The 22,053-nt window shown below is 39.3% G+C and overlaps 1 protein-coding gene across 4 annotated transcripts; it reads right to left on the bottom strand.

Annotated features, from left to right (window-relative positions):
* Positions 1 to 101: 101 nt before the first annotated feature.
* epc1b (enhancer of polycomb homolog 1 (Drosophila) b) lies at positions 102 to 21,611 on the bottom strand. Of its 4 annotated transcripts, none has more exons than XM_073855685.1 (15): positions 21,280 to 21,611; positions 20,326 to 20,421; positions 10,543 to 10,702; positions 10,269 to 10,414; positions 9,977 to 10,183; positions 9,720 to 9,866; positions 8,419 to 8,565; positions 8,056 to 8,214; positions 7,884 to 7,973; positions 7,636 to 7,784; positions 7,146 to 7,513; positions 6,173 to 6,294; positions 2,599 to 2,731; positions 2,167 to 2,506; positions 102 to 1,320 (listed from the first exon to the last, which is right to left on the bottom strand). In XM_073855685.1, the coding sequence occupies exons 2-15, from the start codon at positions 20,398 to 20,400 to the stop codon at positions 1,248 to 1,250; spliced, it is 2,316 nt and encodes a 771-aa protein (XP_073711786.1). In that variant the 5' UTR covers positions 20,401 to 20,421; positions 21,280 to 21,611; the 3' UTR covers positions 102 to 1,247. The 4 variants fall into 4 exon arrangements, with proteins under 4 accessions (XP_073711786.1, XP_073711788.1, XP_073711782.1 ...); XM_073855687.1 differs by lacking the exon at positions 21,280 to 21,611 and adding an exon at positions 20,569 to 20,587; XM_073855681.1 differs by lacking the exons at positions 20,326 to 20,421; positions 21,280 to 21,611 and adding an exon at positions 15,306 to 15,795 and having other exon boundaries at positions 8,419 to 8,557; positions 9,712 to 9,866.
* Between the last annotated feature and the right edge of the window lie 442 nt (positions 21,612 to 22,053).

Raw genomic sequence — 22,053 nt, 5'->3', positions numbered from 1 at the left:
CCCACATTTTTCTACACCCCGAAATGGAGGAATATACCATCAATTTCATCATAGAAATGTAACTATTCACACAAAATCTGAGAAAAGACTCAAAGAATGAATTGTGCTGGCCAAACACTTAATGCCCTGGGTTTATTAAACATTTTGTCATATAAGTTTTTTAATTCATTCTTCCAGGTGGGACTGTAAAAAAAACACCTCAAAGATAGATGATGCCATTGGAACGGGCATTCAGATTGTGGTACATACAAAACAACTACGAATAGCCTTGTGAGGTACCATCCTCTTCACAGAAGAGAGCTCACGCTGGCCCCACGGGTACGGGTGCCACCATAAAGTCTTACAGGAAATACAACGTCCCTTTTTTGTTCATTTTCCTTATTTTCATATAAAGTGGAATGATGATGATAAAGAAACATACCATAGTCCTCTCCCTTATGAACTTCTGTTACACACATAACAGACACAGGGACATACAATCAGTCATCAAAACAGAGGTAATAAACAAAAGTTTCACAAACTCCAAAAGGACTCCAACAGGGATTTTAAACCCCCAAAATGACAAAGGGGCTTTCAGATAAAAAATAAAAAACCTTAAATCATACAAAAGCAGCATTGATTAAAAAAAAATAGTGCTTGAGTGGAGTGGGAGCAGCCACATGAGAGAGAGAGAAAGAGACAGAAAGAAACCCCTGCTGCTTTTTTCCAACTAGAGATGTTCACATAAAACAGCTTCAACTACACACACAGACACATACACACTGCACAGAAACCCAAGAGGTTACAGTGTATTGAAAAATAAGAAAACAAAACCTGTAAACACCTCACAATAAATAGATAAAACAGCAGGTTTTTCACCATGCATGTGACACATACATTCAGATACACAGTCACACAAACACCTTCTAACATTCACAATCTGACACACACACGCACGCACGCTACGAAAATCGCAGTTTTTTTCAGATTTTTTCCCAAGTGCAAAACATCACAAATGAACAATTTCTGTATTCAAGTAATGTTATATACAAGGGGTGTATTACAAATATGCATGTACATAGAATCATTTCCATATTTCATAATTTACAGACGTTGATATTAATAGTAACAAAAAAATTGGAAACAGAGAGATGAGAATTGCAATTAAGTCCCAACGGCTGCCATGGAAACGGCGTCACTATGATGCATAGCACCTAAAGGAGACGCCTCGATTTGAGGGATGGTGTGTGATGGGTCGAGGGGCGGGGCTACGTAACCTCCATGGCCACTGTGTTGTCTGTCAAACTGTTTAGCGGAGGTTTCTCTTGATCGTGATTATCCCTACAAGAAACATTTTGATTATTAAACAACATAAGAGATATGCTGGGTGATCCCACAGATGTTTTACCTAAACTCTTAAAGGAATAGTCTACTAATTTTCAATATTAAAATATGTTATTACCTTAACTAAGAATTGTTGATACATCCCTCTATCATCTGTGTGCGTGCACGTAAGCGCTGGAGCGCGCTGCGACGCTTCGATAGCATTTAGCTTAGCCCCATTCATTCAATGCTACCAATCAGAGATAAAGTTAGAAGTGACCAAACACATCAACGTTTTTCCTATTTAAGACGAGTAGTTATACGAGCAAGTTTGGTGGTACAAAATAAAACGTAGCGCTTTTCTAAGCGAATTTAAAAGAGGAACTATATTTTATGGCGTAATAGCACTTTTGGGAGTACTTCGACTCGCCTGAAAAGTCCACTCCCCTTCTCTCATAATGGGAGAGGGAGGGTGTTACTGCGCCGAGTCGAAGTACTCCCAAAAGTGCTATTACGCCATAAAATATAGTTCCTCTTTTAAATCCGCTTAGAAAAGCGATACGTTTTATTTTGTACCACCAAACTTGCTTGTATAACTACTCGTCTTAAATAGGAAAAACGTTGATGTGTTTAGTCACTTCTAACTTTATCTCTAAATGGTAGCATTGAATGAATGGGGCTAAGCTAAATGCTATCGAAGCGTCGCAGCGCGCTCCAGTGCTTACGTGCACGCACACAGATGATAGAGGGATGTATCAACAATTCTTAGTTAAGGTAATAACATATTTTAATATTGAACATGAGTAGACTATTCCTTTAACCCCAATATCTAATATGTCACAGAGATACATCATGAAATCTCACCTGGGCCCCATGTCGAGGGTGGTTGACCCCGTGGTGACCTTTGGGATGGGTCTGTTGGCATTGGCAGCGAGCTTTAGCGCAGACGCCGGAACAGTGGGCTGACGCTGCAACGGCCGTACGCTCAAGGTGCCTGCTGTCGAGGGCACGCTTACTCTCACGGCCCCGCCCATCAGCGCCTGGGCAGTGGCGGGGCCGGTCGTGCCAACGTGGTGATTGGCTGAGGATGTTCCGTTGTTAGTGGTGGCAGCTGCGGGAGAGGGGGATGAGGTGGAGGTAGGGCCAGAAGACAGATGGATGGAGGACATTGCAGAGCTCGAGTGATGTAAGCCCTTATAGATGCCTGCAGAATTGGTCATAGGATATGCATGAGAATAAATAACAAAACAACTTTAACTAAACACACTTTAAACAAGTTTAAATCGCAGAACCAACCTGAGGCCGAGACGACTCCATTGACACCAGTACCCTCCTCTTTGCTCTTAAGCGCAAGCAGCTGGTCGGGAGTGACAAGCGCAGAGGCTGCAAACTGAGCACTGGCAGCATCGATCATCTTCGATACCAAACTCTGAAACAAAAAATTATCCCCATAGTTATCACACTTTTTACATATTTATATGTAATCAGCCTGCCACTAAGTTGATTTCAAAACAAGGCTGTAAGAGATGGACTTCCAGACAGTGTGCTTTAAACCCATTTTTGTACCAAGATGCTGGTCATTCAGCCACCAAAACACAGAACATACATTGTTTTACAAACTTCCACAGGACAAAGAACCTCAAAAATCATGGATTGAGAAGGGATCTAATTTTGAGATAAGAGCAGCACAATGTTTACATAAAATTAATTTTGTTATTAGCCTGTTAGCTAATAATTTCTAATTTTGTAAGCATGCTTACTTTTCTTTACAACACTAATATAGTCCTATAACCATGTACATATCTCTAATTCGTACAGATTACAAAAAACGGAAGGCATGAATACTAGGGGTGCACCGATATATATCGGCCGATGATGCTTGCTATGCTTCTCAATAAAATACTGTGAAACGCAGCTACATCCAAAAGCCAGAGGGCGCTTTCATGCAGAAACTTAATATGCATTGTAGACGAAGAACCAAACATGACACGCAGCTCCAGGAAATGGCTTAAGGATATATTTAAATTGCTGTTCTTCAAACCTTTTCATGATAAAAAAGAATATGTATAATAATTATGTTTAAAGGCGGAGTCCACGATGTTTGAAAGGCAATGTTGATATTTGAAATCACCTAAACAAACACGCCCCTACCCCAATAGAATCTGGACCTTCTGTTGATAGACCCGCCCCACACATACGCAACACGGCAAGGATGTCGGTTAGTAGACACGCTCCTTACTGCAGATTGGCTATAAGTGTGTTTTGGTAGTCGGCCCGTCTCCTTTTCCAAAGCGTTTTTCAAACATCGTGGTCTCCTCCTTTAACAAATGTTGCTTTTTTTAAATGCATGTTATAAACAACTCAAACTAACAGTGAATTCAGATCAATAAGGACTTACTGATCAAAAGCTGTAGTACATTAATTAGTTGTGAATAATATTGTCTGTGCGATTCAGAATAGTTACTGACCATGTATTATTAGTGCATATCGGTATTTATCGGTGCACCCCTTACAGGCGGAGTCCACGATGTTTGAAAAACGCTTTGGAAAAGGAGACGGGCCAACTACCAAAACACACTTATAGCCAATCAGCAGTAAGGAACGTGTCTACTAACCGACATCCTTGCCGAGTTGCGTATGTGTGGGGCGGGTCTATCAACAGAAGGTTCAGATTCTATTGGGGTAGGGGCGTGTTTGTTTAGGTGATTTCAAATATCAACATTGGCTTTCAAACATCGTGGACTCTGCCTTTAATGAATACGTTAAAAACTTTTCCCCTGTAAGTTTTTTAAGCACATTGACCGGAATTAACAGGAGCAGGATTAAATTCTTACTAAATAATATTTGTACACAACTTTGAGGGTTCATGTTTTTTACAACTTTAACAAACTCTCACATAAACAGCTTGTTATTAAGACAATCACACCTTATTAACTCTTTCCCCGCCATTGACGAGATATCTCGTCAATCAAGAGAAAACGCTTCCCCGCCAATGACGAGTATTTCCGACTTTCCGCAATACCGCTATTATCCACTAGGTGGCTTCCGCAACTTTTTAAAACCGGAAGTATTGCCCTATGGCAGTGTTTCTCAAACTTTTTCAGCCCAAGGACCACTTTATCTTCCGATTTTTTTTCTGAGGACCACCTAACAGAATCCCACTCTAACACGCCCCCAAAAAACAACAAAATAGGAAGGATAAGCTAAATTTAAGTTTAATATGCAACTGTTTCAAGTCAAAAACTAATTTTTTAAACACAAATGCAATGCTATGTTCAGAAATTATTATATGAATTTTATTTAATTTGAACAAGTAAATGTGAAATGAGTTACAGCTTAATATGACCAACAAACTGCACATATGAAAAAAAAACTGCAATTAAACATAGTATAACAGCCTATGTCCCACTTAATGTCATTCCAAAGAGCCCTTAGTTTAAAACTGAGGTGGTGGGTATATGAAGTCTATGGTTGTGACTATGGTAACAATAAAATGCTGAAAAAAAATCACTGAAATGACAGGGATTTTACACATGAAACAAAAACTAGTACATTACATAACTAATAGATCTGTGGATTTTAACTGCTTTCAGTTGACGCTTGATCCTTCTTTTGACTCCTCTTTGGTTTAGCCACCGATCCATTTTTACGTTATTAAAACAGAATGGCAAGAACTGATATCACAGTTTTGCAAGTGCATTAAAAATCTACTTAAATAAGTGACGATTGCATAAACACTTGCCTAGTTTAGGTCATCTTTTGGCGGACCACTGGGGTGGTTTGGGGGACCACTAGTGGTCCGCGGACCACACTTTGAGAATTACTGCCCTATGGCAAGCTGCTGCATGTCCGTGTCTGTTTTAAAGATCGCTCTGAATGGGATCTCTATGAAAAGTCCGTCACAAAAATGGAATTATCTCTGCTTTTTGCTCAAAATGTGGTGTTTTTGCAGAAACCTACCCATATTCAAAAGCTGATTACCAAAGAACTACTGAAGGTAGGATGAAACGTTTTTTTTGTTTTTGTTTGAAAGCAGAGGGTTCTTTCATTTGGTATATTGTATGTTTATATATTTAAAGAAAAACATTTTCTGGAAGGCATTAAACTTTTGTGAAAATCATGAAAAACGCTGGCTGGCAACTTTTTAAAAAAACGCTGGCGGCGAAAGAGTTAACTTAATGTTCATGTCTTGAAAAACAGAGAAAATACACAAAACATACTCTTGTTTTATACAAATTAAAGATGAAAAAATATTGTTACACTATACTGGTGTATTAGAAAAGGAAAAGTAAACATGCTTACAACATGAGACATTAGTGATTAGCCAACAAGCTAATATCCAAAACATATAATGTACACAATGCACTTCACTGCACTCAAATGAGGTCATGTGTTCCTTCTAATTTTAACAATCCATGTTTTCGGAGGTTCTCTGTATTGTGGAAATTTGTTAAACGATGTATTTTCTGTGTTTTGTTTTGATGGCTGATTAACCAGCATCCTGATACAAAACAATAGATTTAAAGTGCATGCTCTGGACTTTGATCCCTCACAGTCTCGGATTGACAACAACATGGCGGCGGACTAAATAAGGTGTATAACTACTAAGAACGTAGTTATTGCGCTTTCTGTTTTTGACAAACTATATGCAGGACAAAACACTCCAGATATAAGTAATTGCTATACAATGTGCAAATTGTGCAATATACTAGTTTACTATACCAAAAACATGGTTAAAGCAGGTTAAGATGTTCCATCTGATGTATAACTCAAAAGTTAAATTAGTTTTAAACTCTCAGGTAATATAATGCATTATGATAACTATAATATATAATGGTGAACTCTTTTGATGTTTGTGCATAAGATTCACCTTTGTGTTGTGAGGGACAGCTGTACCGGCAGCCTGCTGCTGAAGTTGGACCTGCTCAAGCTGTTGTTTCTGCATCAGAGCGAGCTGCTCCTGGTGCTGCTGGTACTGCTCAGCGGTGAAAGCTACGGGACAAAAACGCTATAATTATTAAAAAATAATTTTAAAAAAATCAGTAAAAACAGTAACTGGCTTTTATCAAAAGCAACTTTGGTTCGAACCCATGACTTTTGCATAGCTGACCAATGCTCTACTACTAAGCTATAAAGGAGCACCAACTCGCAACAGTTCCTTTATATTAATTTACTAAATTGCTTTATTCCTTTTTCTTTCTTTTATAAGCCATGCCAGCTTCTAAGGCTATTTTCTTGCCGAAAACGAAGTTTAATTATTAGGAGGGTGTGACAAGACCCTTACTCCACGAGACGAGACACGAGATTGGGTTCACGATAACGAGATTTTTACACTTTTTAAGAAATCCTCAATAAGAAAATAAATGAAAGGGAAACTAACATCATATTTTTTAAAATGTTTAACTAATCTAAGACTGTACCTTAAAATGATTTTGCTAATTGATAATGAAGTAATTAGATTTTTGGGGGGAAAATAGTCCGAAGTGAATCATAACCTTTAAAATTACATAATAATGATGATGCAATAACAATTGTTTCAAATAAAGTTTTAAAACAAGTAAACATGTGCAATAAAATCCAGAATTATGTATAACAAATGCCTGCAGAGGGCATTAGCGGACCCGCTTGTTACATTCACTTTAGAGTGAGAAAATGCTTACTTTTAGCTGCTTGTTTTCAGGGATATTTACACTTGTTGATGCATCTTGATGAATCATGCTACCAAATCTTACAATGTCTGAGCAGGCTGTGTGTGATCATCTTGTATATATCTCACAACAACGGTGATTAAAAATGTGTATGTTTCACTATTCGTAAGACCAGTGCAGGATTCAAGGACTCACCAGGTGTGGGTGGTGGGGGAGGAGGTCGAATGGAGGAAGCCGATCCTCCCCGTGCCCGAAGCGTGCTGATTGGCCGGATGAGAAAGCCGCGGCGGGGTCTCCGTGCAGACCAGTGCTCCGGATTGTCGGGGTCATCCGGCGGTGCCGCCCGAGGCTTAAAATGCCTCCAGCGACAGGCTTTAATGTTGAGAAGGAGTTGCGCGAGGTTGGGTGACGATAAGGAGGCTGAAGAGGTATCAGTGCTGGTGTGTGAGGTATCCATGCTGTGCTGCTGCTGAGTTGGAGACTGCGAAGGGAACACGGAGGAATCCGGGTCCAGCCCGTGATACACAGCATCCCAATCCGAGTGGGCCCGGTCCAATAACACCCTACATGCAGACATCAGTGTTAAGTAAATACAACCGGTATATAATTGAAATATACAGAAAAAACATGCATTATTCTTAGAGATGCACTAATATATCGGCATCTGTAAAATAAAAAACCTCACCTGCCCCCTCTGCTTACTCGTCTACGTGCCAACCCCAAGCATCGGCGTGGCACTGTGAGCGTGGTCAGAGAGTAGCGATATCGCACATCACCTAACCCGCCCTCAGCTGGATCAGACCAGGGCCAATCGCCTGCGGTTCCCGAACGGGCCTGATAGAGTGAGAAAATAATTTACCAATAAAACCTAGACTTTCACACTATACAGAATATTCCAGCCTCACAATTTCACGAAGATGCCTCACAACTTGCAGCGTGATATTGACAGCCTGTTCTCCTCCGAAACGCAAACACACCATCTGGGTCGTTCTCCTCCTCAGCTTCTGAAGAACCGGAGAGCATCTGAGGACATGAGAGCGAGTGTTACCATAGGTAAACGTTGGGGAAATGAGCAGGGTTTATATTTTTTATTATGTGTGTGTACCTGAGAAAAGGGTTCATCATCTGAGCTGGGAAAGTCATATTGATTGAGGTCTTTAGTGTTAAAGACAGACGGGCCCGAGTGGGCGGAGCCTGCCAATGGCAACGGCTTGGCCTTCTTTTCATACTTCCTTTTCTGTCGTACCACCTCTGGCTTATCAACCTAGTTACAATGACGTCATACAAACAAATAAAGATGGATGAAGACAATAAATAGATATCACATTACACACACAATTGTGTAGCTTTATGAAGGGTTGCAGGCATACACAGTGGGAAGTGTTTAAACTAGCGTGTAGCTAGAAGAATATATTTTTATGTAGAGAAGCCAACGGTCGTATGTATAGACAGGGATGTGCATGTGTACCTTGCTCTTGTAGTCCCGGTCGTGCTCTGTGTGTCTGTACTGGCTGCTGTTTGTGATTGGGATGAGGGGGATGACGGGCTTCTCCAGAGCCCTCTGAGCCAGAACCTCCGCCATCACCTCGCCTCCGAAATCAGACATGCTGTTCCTAAACACACAAACACACACGAAAATCAAAAACTCAATGCTAACACTGCATCTGTGCTAAACAACCCATTTTACTCTCAGACTTTCTAACCAATGAAATTCCTTAAAGGACAAGTAAATTTTCTTTAAAAAAATCCAGATAATTTACTCACCACCATGTCATCCAAAATATTGATGTCTTTCTTTGTTCAGTCGAGAAGAAATTATGTTTTTTGAGGAAAACATTCCAGGATTTTTCTCATTTTAATGGACCCCAATACAATACTTAAAGTTTTAATGCAGTATCAAAAGACTCTAAACGATCTCAAACTAGGCATAAGGGTCTTATCTAGTCAAACCATTGTCATTTTTGGCAAGAAAAATAAAAAATATGCATCTTAAACCACAACTTCTCGTCTTCCCCCGGTCCTATGACGTGCAAGCGCGACCTCGCGTAACACGTCATCACGTCAAGAGGTCACGGATGACGTTTCGAAGCTACGCCCCAGTCTTTACAAGTGTAGAAAGAGGACTGTTCTGCCGTTGTTGTATGTCAAATGATACTAATTAATGTCTTTGTGTCAGTTTATTGTTTAAAATGGTCCACAAATGTGCGTTTCATTTATGCAACACGTGACCTTTCCACGTCACTACGCAATTACGAGAGATCGTGCTGGCGCGTCACACAGCCAGAGGAAGACGAGAAGTTGTAGATTTAAAGTGCACATTTTATTTTTCTTGCCAAAAATGACAATCGTTTCGCTAGATAAGACCCTTATGCCTTGTTTGGGATCATTTAGAGTCCTTTGAAACTGCAATATTAAACTGCATTAAAACTGTTAAGTGTTGGGGTCCATTAATATCCATTAAAATTAGAAAAATCCTGGAATGTTTTCCTCAAAAAACAAAAAAAAACATAATAATTTCTTCTCGACTGAACAAAGAAAGACATCAACATTTTGGATGATATGGTGGTGCGTAAATTATCTGGATTTTTTTAAAGAAAATTGACTAATCCTTTAACTGCAATAAATAAAAAATGTAAACTTGTGGGAAAAAAATGAATGTAGAAATTTAAATGACAACTACAGTTTTACAATTTGTAAAACTGGAACTCCAGATTTTCCACGACTGGAAAAGTAATGAAACACACACATGACCGCACATTATTTGTTCCTCTTCTCCACTATCTCTAGTGTGAGATGCAGCATCTCTCTCTTGCTCTTTTCTCGTCTCTTGATCATCTCCAGGATGGTGACGGCTCGGCTCAGGTCCCTACGCAGCTTCAGCATCTTCTCGTAAGAAGCTTCATCATTCTTACGGTTCTGCAGGAGAGACGACGCAAACTTGAAGACACATCTACAAACCTTCTGCTTTTAACAAATGTGCATACACAACGTATGGGAGATGATCTTGCTCAAATTTGTATTCTCACCTTCCGGGTCTGCATCTTCTCCGTTCTGCGTCTAAAGGCCACATAGGGGTCCCCGGTGCTGGAGACGTCACGCCTCTCCTGTTTGACGACAGGGATTACAGAGCCGCTCTGACATCCTTTTCTCTTCCTGCTCCAGTACTCGTACACCTCCTGAATCAGTTCATCATCCTCCTTTAACAACAGTTTGGCCTCCTGCAGAGAAACCGGCTAAAATAGAGAGAAGAAATGTTAACCACAAACAGGAAAAACAACATAAAATGGAAAGTTTTGGTTTCTCTAGCATCTCTAGTACCTGCTGTCCACTGCCTTTCTCCAGCCGGTCAATCATCTCCTCAAACTGCAGTGGCCCCACGTCCATTTTCTTTCTCAGCTTATTTACAAATGTGTCATCCTCAGAGTCCAGGTCAAAATCCGGCTGTTCTGTGTCCAGGCTGAATGCTTTGGGAGGTAAATGGAAAGAGTCAAAAAACTGCAAGGACATCCCTCAGCCACACCACAGCGCTCAAAGTAAATGACAATAAGGCTAACAAACATCAAATAGCCTGAGTGAAAAGCAATCAACTCACGCTGTAAGTGAATGAGCTGTTTGGGCATTTTGAAGTCCCCTGGATATAGCGAGTCATAGTAGGCGATGTTGCTCTCGGCCTCTGGGACAGGAATCACCATGTTTTCCCTTTTCTCCCCAAACACCTGCTGAGCAGATATTGCCCGCTGGAGATGGTGCTCCTGCATGGAGAATAAATAATTAGCCTTCAGGTGCAAAGTTAGATGCATATGTAGGTCATTTGCATATTTGTTGGGTGGTGCTGTCATGTAAACAAATTCTAACATTAGCCATCATAAATTTAAAACCGTGTAGTTTCACATCCTCACTTTACAACGGTACATCTGAGCTGAATTTCAATGCATAACAGAACCTGACCTAATACACCATTGACTGAACTATAGGAATCCATATGAAAGCACGTAAATATAAACATACATTCAAGAGAACTTAATACACCACAAAACTTCCGAGCTGTATGACTGTTTATTTAAAGGTGACGCAAAATGGAAAACTATTTACCTAGGCATAGATGAATAATAAGAGTTCTGTACATGGTAATGACATATCATACAAGCCTTAAACACAATTGTTCCCCCCTTATGTAAACCTTGTGCATGCAAAAGGCCGCCGGAAAACAGGCCAATCTTAACATAACCCTGACTGTGACGTTACAGTCGAGATGGATGCCCCAACATTATATTTAACATTAAATTAAGTACAATGTTTTTACAATGCTAAAAACAAAGTTGTGACTGCTGAGTTAGTGCTATATGACAGTTAACGCTATATGCTATTTAGTGTTCAGGCTAAAGTTCTACTATTCGTTACAGTTACGTTTTGCAAGTCCATATTGAAACCCCTCACAAACGTACTACTCAGAAACGTCCATTAACTCTTTCCCCGCCAGCATTTATGATTTTCACATTTCAGTTTAATGCCTTCCAGAAAAAAAAATGTAAACATAAAAACATACAATATATAAAATGAAAGAACAGACCCTCCATTTAAAAAAAAAGCTTCATCCAACCTTAATTTGTTGTTCTTAATCACCTCTCAAATATGGATAGATTTTGAGCAAATAGCTGAGATAATTGAATTTTTCTGCAGGAGTTTTAATAGAGATCAGATTCTGAGCGATCCTCAAAATGTACGGAGTTTTATACGTTTGCTAAGATTGCCACCGGCAGATAATAGCAGAAACACTGATTGCCGTTTTCTCTTAATTGACGAGTTAAAAGGACACTCCACTATTTTTGAAGAGAGTTCATTTTCCAGCTCCCCTAGAGTTAAACATTTGATTTTGAATCCGTTCAGCTGGTCTGGCGCTACCAATTTTAGCATAGCTTTGCACAATCCATTGAATCTGAGTAGACCATTAGCATCGCGCTAAAAAATAACCATGGTTTAGATATTTCTCTTACTTAAAACTTGACTCTTCTGTAGTGACATCATGTACGAAGACGGAAAAAAGTTTAAATTTTCTAGCAGATATGAAGAGTTTCGTTGCAAAACGAGATAAATCAATTTTTTAACATTTTTGTCAAAACATGTTTATTATTATGTTATCATGTTATTATTTTGTTTTATGGTGTTACTTAGCTGTATTTTTTAAGTTATGAAGGTTTAAATCAAAACAATCCAACTGCAGTTGCACTGAAATTAATTGGAATGCACAACCAAAAAACGAGATTTCTGAACAATTAAAAACACGGTGGTTCTCTCGTTTTGCAACAAAACTCTTCATATGGTTAGAAACTATACTCTACTCTCATTTTGGCGTAATAATCAAGGACTTTGCTGCTGTAACATGGCTGCAGGAAGCGCAATGATATTACGCACTGCCAGTAAATAGTCCCCTGCCATTGAAAGTTACTAATAGGGCTGGTATCGATTCAGATGTTCCAGATCGATTCGATTTCGATTTGAAAGCTATCAAATCGATTCGATTTCGATTCTCGGTTCGGTTCCGTTTCTAGGATAGATTTTTATACTCGATTCGACTCAATGAATATAGATTTAATACAAATTCTATATTTATAAAAAAAGAACAGTGAACATAAGTTTACAAGTGTAATAATAAAAAGAAATTAAAAGCCACAAAGCTGTATGTTAAACTCTTGTATTTTAGGTACACTTGGGTACATTAAAACAGAACCCATCCCTAATTTTCAAATGCATACAATTATGTTACATACAATTTTGAAGCAAGATGAAAAATGTATGCTAAAAAAGTCAGAACAGTCGAGTGGAGAAGACTAGTAATTGGATTAACGACGTTAATCTTACGTTCAACGTTTGCAGAAATACATGCGGGAAAAAATGATTCATGGCCTTGAGAATCGATTTTGAAAAGACCACGTAAAAAAATATGATTAATCAGAAAAAAAATGTGCCCACCCCTAGTTACTAAGGCGACTATTTTTGGCTGCTGCGTAATATCATTGTGCGATGCTAATGGTCTAATCAGATTCAATGGACTGTGCTAAGCTATGCTACAAGTGGTCGCGCCAGACCCGGAGATCAGCTGAATGGATTCCAAAACAGTAAAAATCAAATGTTTAACTCCAAGGGAGCTGGAAAATTTGCATATTTTCAAAAAAAGTGGAGTGCCCCTTTAACAATCTCCAAACAACTGGTAATTCTGTATCTTTGTCTGATACAGATTCAAACATAAGATCCGTTTACACACAGAGCTACAAATCAGAACTGCTCTGTGAAACAGCCAATCAGAGCAGAGCTCAACATTAAGGTAATAATAGACCATTTCATTCTAAAGACAAATGCCAGGGTTGCATGTAAATATAAAACTGTCTCTAAATAATTTTGCACTTAATAAAAGATGCATGTATTCTATGTAGACACCAGAAAACAATTTAACATTATTTCAATGCATTTTTGGCACCTTTAAATAATAATGAAGCACCTTTGCTTGGGTATATAGGTTTTAAAACCAACCTTTTAGTTGTGGCAAATGAAGAGACATTTGCAAGTAAGGTTGAGTATTGCAAAACCATGTTGTTATTTAAGCTTACCTCAAATCGTAAATAAACCAACAAAAGCCTACCATTTAAAACAAACTAATGCTTTAATTCAAACAAGTGTAGATAGCAAACCCACCGACAATGCAAGATCTATCAGACACAAACATCTAGCGTGACAGCACCAAACCACAATCCAAAAACTGACCTCTCACTCAACCTCATTTTCCTCTTTCACAAGCACATCTTCACTGAACACTCAGTGATATGCATGTGTGACTTGCATGCTGACAAGGGATGCATTTACAACCAATATTGCATATTTAATAGATTTCACGTATAATAAACATTTGCAATCATGAAATTCCTCTATGCATGTCAAAATCATAAATCCTGTGCCCAGGCCCCAAGCCCTGCATTACAATTGCATACAAATAGTCATATAACACTTTCTCTATTTAACACCTGTTTTCACACCTCTTTCACACAGCAGCACAGCAACGCTAAAGCTACTTTGTTTTTATTTTAATGAACCGTATTTATGCATTAGAAATGTGTTTATTGCCCTCTGACAAATTTGCATACATTACTACACCATTAGATAAGTCTAGTGATCTCCAGAAGTATTTTAAAACATACACAGAATGGAACACCATGTACTCAAAGGCACGGTTTATCCATTTAATTTACTGCACAACAGGTTTAACACAAAAACACTATAAAAGTTCAAGGGAAACGCATTTAAATGTATAAAACTATAAATATATAAAACTATGTATGTATAAAACTATAAATATCAACATGCACAATGCATATTAGCAGCATATGATTGATTTAAATGACACAGTGTAACAAAATAGATCTCAAATGAAAACAATATTGTAGTATGCAGAATAATACAAAAATAATAATTACTACATTTATTAATACAAGTTATGTAGTATTAAAGATAATTGATAACTTTTAGCCTACATATTGTAGCATACTTGAAAATCTACAACTGTAGCATTCAAAAATTAACTTTACTTAAATTTAGTGCAGCAAATACTAAAATATACTAACGTTACAGTATTTTCATTAGGATAAATATTGAAATAAAGCTGTGATTCAACTCCCTGTGATAAAACAAGGCCCCATGTGCACCTCTGCTCTCCCCCAAAAGCACACACCCAAGCAGATCAGTGGGACCAAATAGGCTTCCTCTGTCAAAAAGCGATGCATTCACATAGTATCTTTACGTTATTCTCATTAATAACATAAATGCCATTAAAAATGCGTTTGCATAACATGACAACTACTAAGCTAATGAATCATTTGTACAATAATGTATTTTTGCACTGTGTACCTTTCAGTCATGACCGAATACTGCACCAGTATGGTGTGTTGGAGGCCTATAATGGTTTGGATGGGTGTTAATTGGTGATTGCAGTGCGGGAGCGCAGAGACAGGCGCCCCCTGTGTATCTGTGCCGGGTACTGCAACTACACGCAGCCGTCAGAAAAAGCAACAAAATGGCGGTTCTGCTACAGGTCACGTGACTCCTTTGTACTCAGTAAACCGTCTTTCGGCAAAAATACTGCATGAAAATCACCACCGAAATTACATACGTACAGTAAAAATCCTATCGTTCATGTACATATCGCTAAACACCAACTTACTCGACAGGTAGCGACACATTTGAGGCGTTTCTGTATGACAAACGGCGGCCATTTTGTGTACACTGGCGCAGAGAAACAAGGGACGCGCCTCTTGCAATAAAACAGATTTATTTTCAATATACATTGCTCTGAGCATTAAAACGTACCGATTCCTCCTCTTTCTCCATCCCCGTGGGCATCTGTGGCACTGCCCGGTTAATAGACGCATATTCGTGCAGGTCGGGCAGGTCCTCGCAGCGGAAGACGGGTAGAGGCTTGGAAGCGTCCAGCGCCCGCGCCCGAAACGACAGTTTACTCATTTTATTCTTTATAATTTCAAATGCAGCATATACCTATCCGATCCCCTAATGTTCCCTACTAGTCCGATTAAAGTTCTCATGGATGATGCCGGTTCGGTGTCCAGCAGGGCACGGGTGGGTCGGTAGAGGTGGCGGGTCGAGCGGAGGCGCCAGGCCGGGTATCGGTCGCTCTCTCTCGGTGTGTGCTTCCAGCGCGCTCCGGTCCCTGATTCCAGGCTCAGTGCGCCATGGCCAACATGGCGGACATTAAAAACACTCTTTAACGTTTTGCTAGTGCTCGGCGGCCCAACCCCCCGATCCCAGATCAGCCATTCCCACATGGGCTTACGACGCATGCGTTCGTAGCGTGCGGAGAGAGAGGGGGAGGGTGTAAAAGTCACGCCCAATCTTTTGCAGAGCGCGCTTTACTTCAAAAACTTCTAAATGTACACGCACCGGGGCAAAAGCTAGCCAGCAATGCATTTAAGTAAAAACAATATTTTTTGAAAAAAGTTTAATTTCTTGACGGGCGGTTTCCTAGTCTAGTCACTGCTAAAATTGCTCTCGAATATTAATGTCATATATATTATATATACTGGAGTACTGGCAGTATTATTAGTTTTCTTCAGCTTCCATATAAATTACAAAATTCGCCTGCAAAATTAAAATTAATAACCAAAAATGCTTATTTAAATAAAAAAAATAAAAATCACAAATGCTTATTGCCTGCCTAAAAAATATATATATTTTCTGGATTATCAACAGCATGCATGCAAACATGTGTACAGTAATGCAGTCCCTTATGGAAGCATACTGACAAGTTAATAAATGTAGAAATATGAAGTTCATATATTTGTTTAAGCAAGTCAGCATTAAACAAAAAAAAAAATTGAACTGTAAAGTTGTTTAAAATCATAATTAAAAAACATGTTTAACTTTTAACTTTGAGTTTAAGGCCTCAGATTTGTATTAGAAAATGTCAGGCTACGCAAAGCAACACACAGCATACAGCGTAGAACTTACACACAACTATAACTTGGACTTTACAAGCTGATAACCTGAATCAGGTGTTTTATATCTGGGAGGGGGGCTGATCATTGGAGTAGAGAACCACTGCTCTAACCTGCTCACATTAGCACTATATAAAGATTAGTGCATTGTTATGCATTGTGAAAACAGACTTAGCAGTTATCTGTCTGAAACTGCTGAATGACGCATCCATGTACATATGTTTATGATCTGAGGTGGTGCAATTGAGTAGAGGCGGGGGCTAATTTGCATATTCATAGATCAATGTATACTAAATTAGGAAATGTTGTAGTTACATTCAAGATATTTTTTAAGTACAAAGAAATTAATGTCACCACAAAACTTTTACATATGCTATTATGATGCTTAAAGGGCGTGTTGCAGGATAACCACCACTGTCGATAAATGGCACATGAATCAATCAAGATATGTATATCACTTTTAAAATGTCTTATAATTTTTTTTACGTTTTTGGTATTAACATTTTTTTAACGCAATTCAGTGATGAAGTGGATAAAAGGTAGCCACAGCGTAGTAGTATTATATGTGGAATAATGTGTGCATCTTTGAGTAATTGTAAGATACAGCTTTGAATTTTTTTTTTAAGTTTTGAAAAATAATAATGTTTTGAAGATATTTATTGCCATGTGAGACGATTGTTGTTGTTGAATACTTACGTATATAATATGTAAATCATATATACATAGTAAGAACTATATAATGTGGTATACTGCAAAGTTAACATGCTAATTATTATTTATAATATATGTGGAGATAAATAAACTTTTGCAAATCTGCTGATTTGATCCATTTATGTCCTGAACACCAGGATACAGATTTTAAAGGAGAATCGTTGCAAACTGTTGTACTTTTTCATATTTTATTCCGTTTTGTGATACCCATCAACATAAAATACAATGGATAACAGTTTAAATGTTTCTTACCAACAAGCAAATTGCACAGATTTTTTGAAAAATTAACCCTGCAACACGTCCTTTAAAGATTAGTGTTTTCAGCATTATAAAAATAGTGTCTGTGTCCCCAGGATGTGTCTGTAAAGTTTTAGCTCAAAATACACCACAGATCTTTCATTATACGATGTTGAACATTGTAACGTGCTGTTTTTGTGTGTGTCTCTTTAAATGTAAAGAAAGCTTCTGTGCCCCTCCCTGTATGCAAAGTAGTGTATAAAGCGCTTACACATGTGCTTTGTACTACATCAAAACGTGTCTCTGGCAAAAGGTTGAACTATGCGCTCATAAGGCGGAGTCTGTGAGCGGTTATGGTTGGGGTGTAATCTATCCGTGCGTTCCAGTTCATTTTTTATGACCTTCCCTCGCCAACTTCCCTCAGTCTTGTTCACTCGGATGTACGTCATTGCTTACATTGTACAGGTGCCCACTACTGCTGGAACACTTGAAGTAGGTTCAAATGGATCGCCCTAAGCCCTTGATCACATGGAAAGTGGAGACCGCCCCCTCCATCAATTGAACTGTGCAAAGCACGAGCTGCTAAAGTGACGTCACAATCGTGTTGCATTGTGGTAAAGGACTGGGTATTGTTTAAAATCTTTTGATCCAGTGCCGATTTCGATACCTTCGTTTCGATACCGTTCCTAACGATACTTTTTCCGATACCATCTGTTTTAAAATCCATTTAAACATCAACAAAAATACAACTTTTATTTTTCACCTTAATATGTTTAAACACATTGTCCATTTGGAAGACGAGGGCATGAAGTCTTGCGATGCGGAGAGACAGGCCTATTTCATAAGCATTGAGAGCTGCGCGTGTGGGTCAAGTTTAAACACCTTGTCTGAGACTGTTGTTGGAGACGCGCACGCAAAGTCTTGCAATTGAGAGACACAGGCTGCGCGCGTGCTTTAAATTGAAACCCCTCGTCAGTTTAGGAGAAGCGCCGTTTTGGTTGGCGTGCCTTTCACGGAGACAGAACGGCCATACTTGCGCTCACTCAATTGGTTAGACTGTCACAAAGCCTTTCTGTATATTTCTCATATTGCATCCTTTCTACACTTGTGTTGGGTGACTGCGAGTATCTTCAGAAATCCTCCCAATCACGTGGTGGTGGACAGCCAATTGTCGGCGCTTTAGGTCCTTACATGCAAGTACAGGCTCATATAGACGCAGCCGCTTAGCTTTTGGAACCGAAAGATAAATACCGGCACCGGTAATCACTGTTTTACCGACTATCGCAACAAGCCTACTTATAGTATCAGAGTTTCGTTCGATACCATAAAAGTATTGACATTCGGTACCCAGCCCTAGTGGTATATGGAGCTGCCTGAAGTGTACATATGAAGTAGACTCGGTCCCTCTGTCAAAATCAAGGGAGCGAGGGTCTGTTCATATAAACTTCCTTCGTTCACTTGACAAAGTGGAACGCACTTCAAAATGGCGACAGGGATTCCCCCGAGGGGAAGTGTTAAGGAAGTTCAAGAGTGCGTGTCTAAAACTGGAGTGGAACGGAGCCAATGTGACATCACATTGATAGGGGATCCCTAAATGATGTTTTATTAACAAAGTTCGGGAGGAACACGTCAAATAAAATACCTAAGTGACTTCAGCTGTTTTCAGTCAGTAGTCAATAGCACCAGCCGCTTACAATCGGTAATCAACAATACACCCAATCAGCTCGAAAGCAAGCCATATATAATTCACAGTTGAACTCACCAATAATCCTTCGCATCTTTCAGAATCCCTCCTCCACCCCGTCTCTTCTCACTCACCAAGTTATTTGCTGAAGGGGGGGGGGATACTTTCTGGTTTTATAAGCTGCGGAAAAGGCATCCACCTGGTGGATAATAGCGGTATTGCGGAAAGCCGGAAATAAACGTCATTGGCAGGGACACAAGCGTTTTCTCTTATGGCAGGGAAAGTTAAAAGAGAATAGGTGAGAATCTTATACAAAGAAGAATAGGTGGATATGTATAATAACAGGATGTTTCTGCACACACACAAATGACTCATTTTCTGCTAGAAACACATTTAAAAGTGCATTTTAAGGTTAGGGGGGCTTTAAGTGATAAGTTATTGACTACGGGGGACTCTAAAAAGGCAATTGTAGATTGAACTATTGAAGTAGTAAAAAAATACAATTATTGAACTGTTAGTTCCTAAAACAAATGTAGCACTACAATAATAATATTTGGCCTCAAAGCAACACAACAACACCCATTATTCTTTATGACTTCAAAAATATATACAGTTTCAACTGAATGCCACAGAGACTTTACAAGTAGTTGTAATTTAACATTTAAGCTAACATATTCTCATTTCAGAACTTCTTAACTGAGGCTCAATAGCATAATTCCATATCCAATTAGTTAATTACTAGAACTAACTAAACAATAAGTAAATGACAGACTCAAAACCACCTATGAAGGAGACAAAGCATCATGAATCAAAGCAATGTGTGAATCCTCATTTCTGTTAAAAACAGGTCAGAAGGATGTCAAATTGATGATGATGATTTCTCTCTAGCTTTATCGTATGATCATTCTGCAAAATCCCCTCAGGAATCAAAGAGTCAACTGTCTCAATGTGGAAATGAGACGCCCACAAGATCACATTTCACTGCAAGAACATTTATCATTCCTCTTCTGCTTGTTAAAGCAACTGTACCTGTGAAACAATCTGCAAGTAGTAAGAAAATGTAACCAAATGTGCTCATCTAGATATTATCCAATGGATAATCTGTTCATTTCAATGAGTACAGATTTATAAAGATGTGTAAAATACACCAAAAAGAGATCATTCAGTTTTTTGCTGATATCATCGACCAACCCAATCACACACAGTTTGTGCTAGTGCGTTCTGTGTGTAGCAGCAGATGTCTTACCTTCGCTCTCCGGAGACACACAGTGCCAACCGGGGACACTCCAGCCCTCCAGATGGGTAACAATCCATCCGGCATTGTTCACCTTTCTTTGGTCCACTGTCACACACATACACAAACATTAACATTGACAATTAATTCTTGACCTCAACTATCATAGGTTAAGGATGTCACCATATTTTCAAGCATCACCTCTTCACCCATACAATGGAAACACAAAGATGATATAAGAATAAACACACGCACCTCTCCCGTGCCAACAAGGATAAATCAATGCATTGCCGCCTGTTGTCTTGTAATAATGCCTTTGCCACGTTTAAAAAAGCAGCAATAGCGCCACCATGTTCAACCAATGAACAATAACGCATTTTTAGTAGCTTCACACGCGCGGGAATAAGTGTTGGTGAAACCCAATCGTCCGTTCACAAATATTAAACTCAAATTCGTATTATACGAAATGAACAACCGGGGCTTTAAACTCATCGTGCGAACCTCGCGAATCGAAAGGGGTTATGAAAGTCAATCCCCAGCTGTTTCCGTTAAGGCTAACAAAGCGAAAATAATATTTGATGAGACAAAACCATAATCGTGGCATCGTTTGAACTACACGTAGCCTTATATTCACATAAACGCAGTTAACGTGGGGAGATGATGCGGCCATCCGCAGTCAAAGCCTTTCTGCAGATATGAAACCTGCGCGAAAAGTGCACCTTCGGCTTTCTTTTAACCCCTAATTATCTTTAATAATTAGACATTTTATCAAAGTGGCGTCTTTTCAACCCAGACCCCATTTCTAAAGCAATTTAGAGTTATTTTCAAGGCTGACATAACGACGGTAGGAATATGCTGACGCTCGCCTGCCAAGTTCACTGTTGGACTCGGCTCTTTCAGCGACTCGTTTTTAAACAAATGACATGAATCGATCAATCCACCTTTAAACACACAACATACACTTACCAGCTACATGGCCACTATTCTCCAGGGGTCTGTCCCGATTTTGCCACATTTTTATGTTTCGCCCGTAAACAGACGGCGTAACTGTGTAACGCATCAATGTGGTGTTTGGCAAATAAACGGCACGGTCGTTAGACACGCTGTCTCTCTCCTTTTCCTCCACTTCCGATCGACAAGGCGATTTGAGCAAAGTATCCGTTCCGTTAGAATGAAGACAACGCGCCCCGCTAACGGATCCGGTAGGGAAATGAAAGAGTTATTTGCGGCAGATTAAAGATCTAAGGCTAAGCAAACCCCGGGGAGAGTCCGAGACTGCCACAGGGTTAATAACTTTGCGATGGCAGCGAGACGCCGCCTGATTGGTCAGTGAGCGTCACCAATCACCTGTGGGAAGCTTCGGGCATATGATCTGTGGCAGCATAAAGAAAAGCCGTGGCAGAAATAATGGCTGTGTGAAAATAAATTTACCATACACCAAGGAACAATAGATGCATTTAGAAAATACAATAGATGCTTCATTGGCTTGGAAATATTTTTAAAGACTGACAGGCTGGATCTGACAGATTGTGGGATTCCATAGGCAGTCATTAGAAATTAAAAATGGGTCATATTTAAAGTACATATTTACAATTAAATTACATATCTATAATTGGGTCCCCAGTGCTTCTATTAACATAGAAAATGTGAAAAAGAACAACTCTTTTGGTAAACCGTTCTCCTCAAGCATGTGGAAAAATAGGTCATCGAAATTTGGCTCCCCTTGTGATGTCAGAAGGG

The sequence above is a fragment of the Misgurnus anguillicaudatus genome, chromosome 2, assembly GCF_027580225.2.
Source record: "Misgurnus anguillicaudatus chromosome 2, ASM2758022v2, whole genome shotgun sequence".
NCBI classification, from domain to species: domain Eukaryota; kingdom Metazoa; phylum Chordata; class Actinopteri; order Cypriniformes; family Cobitidae; genus Misgurnus; species Misgurnus anguillicaudatus.
This window is presented reverse-complemented; position numbering and strand designations above follow the sequence as displayed.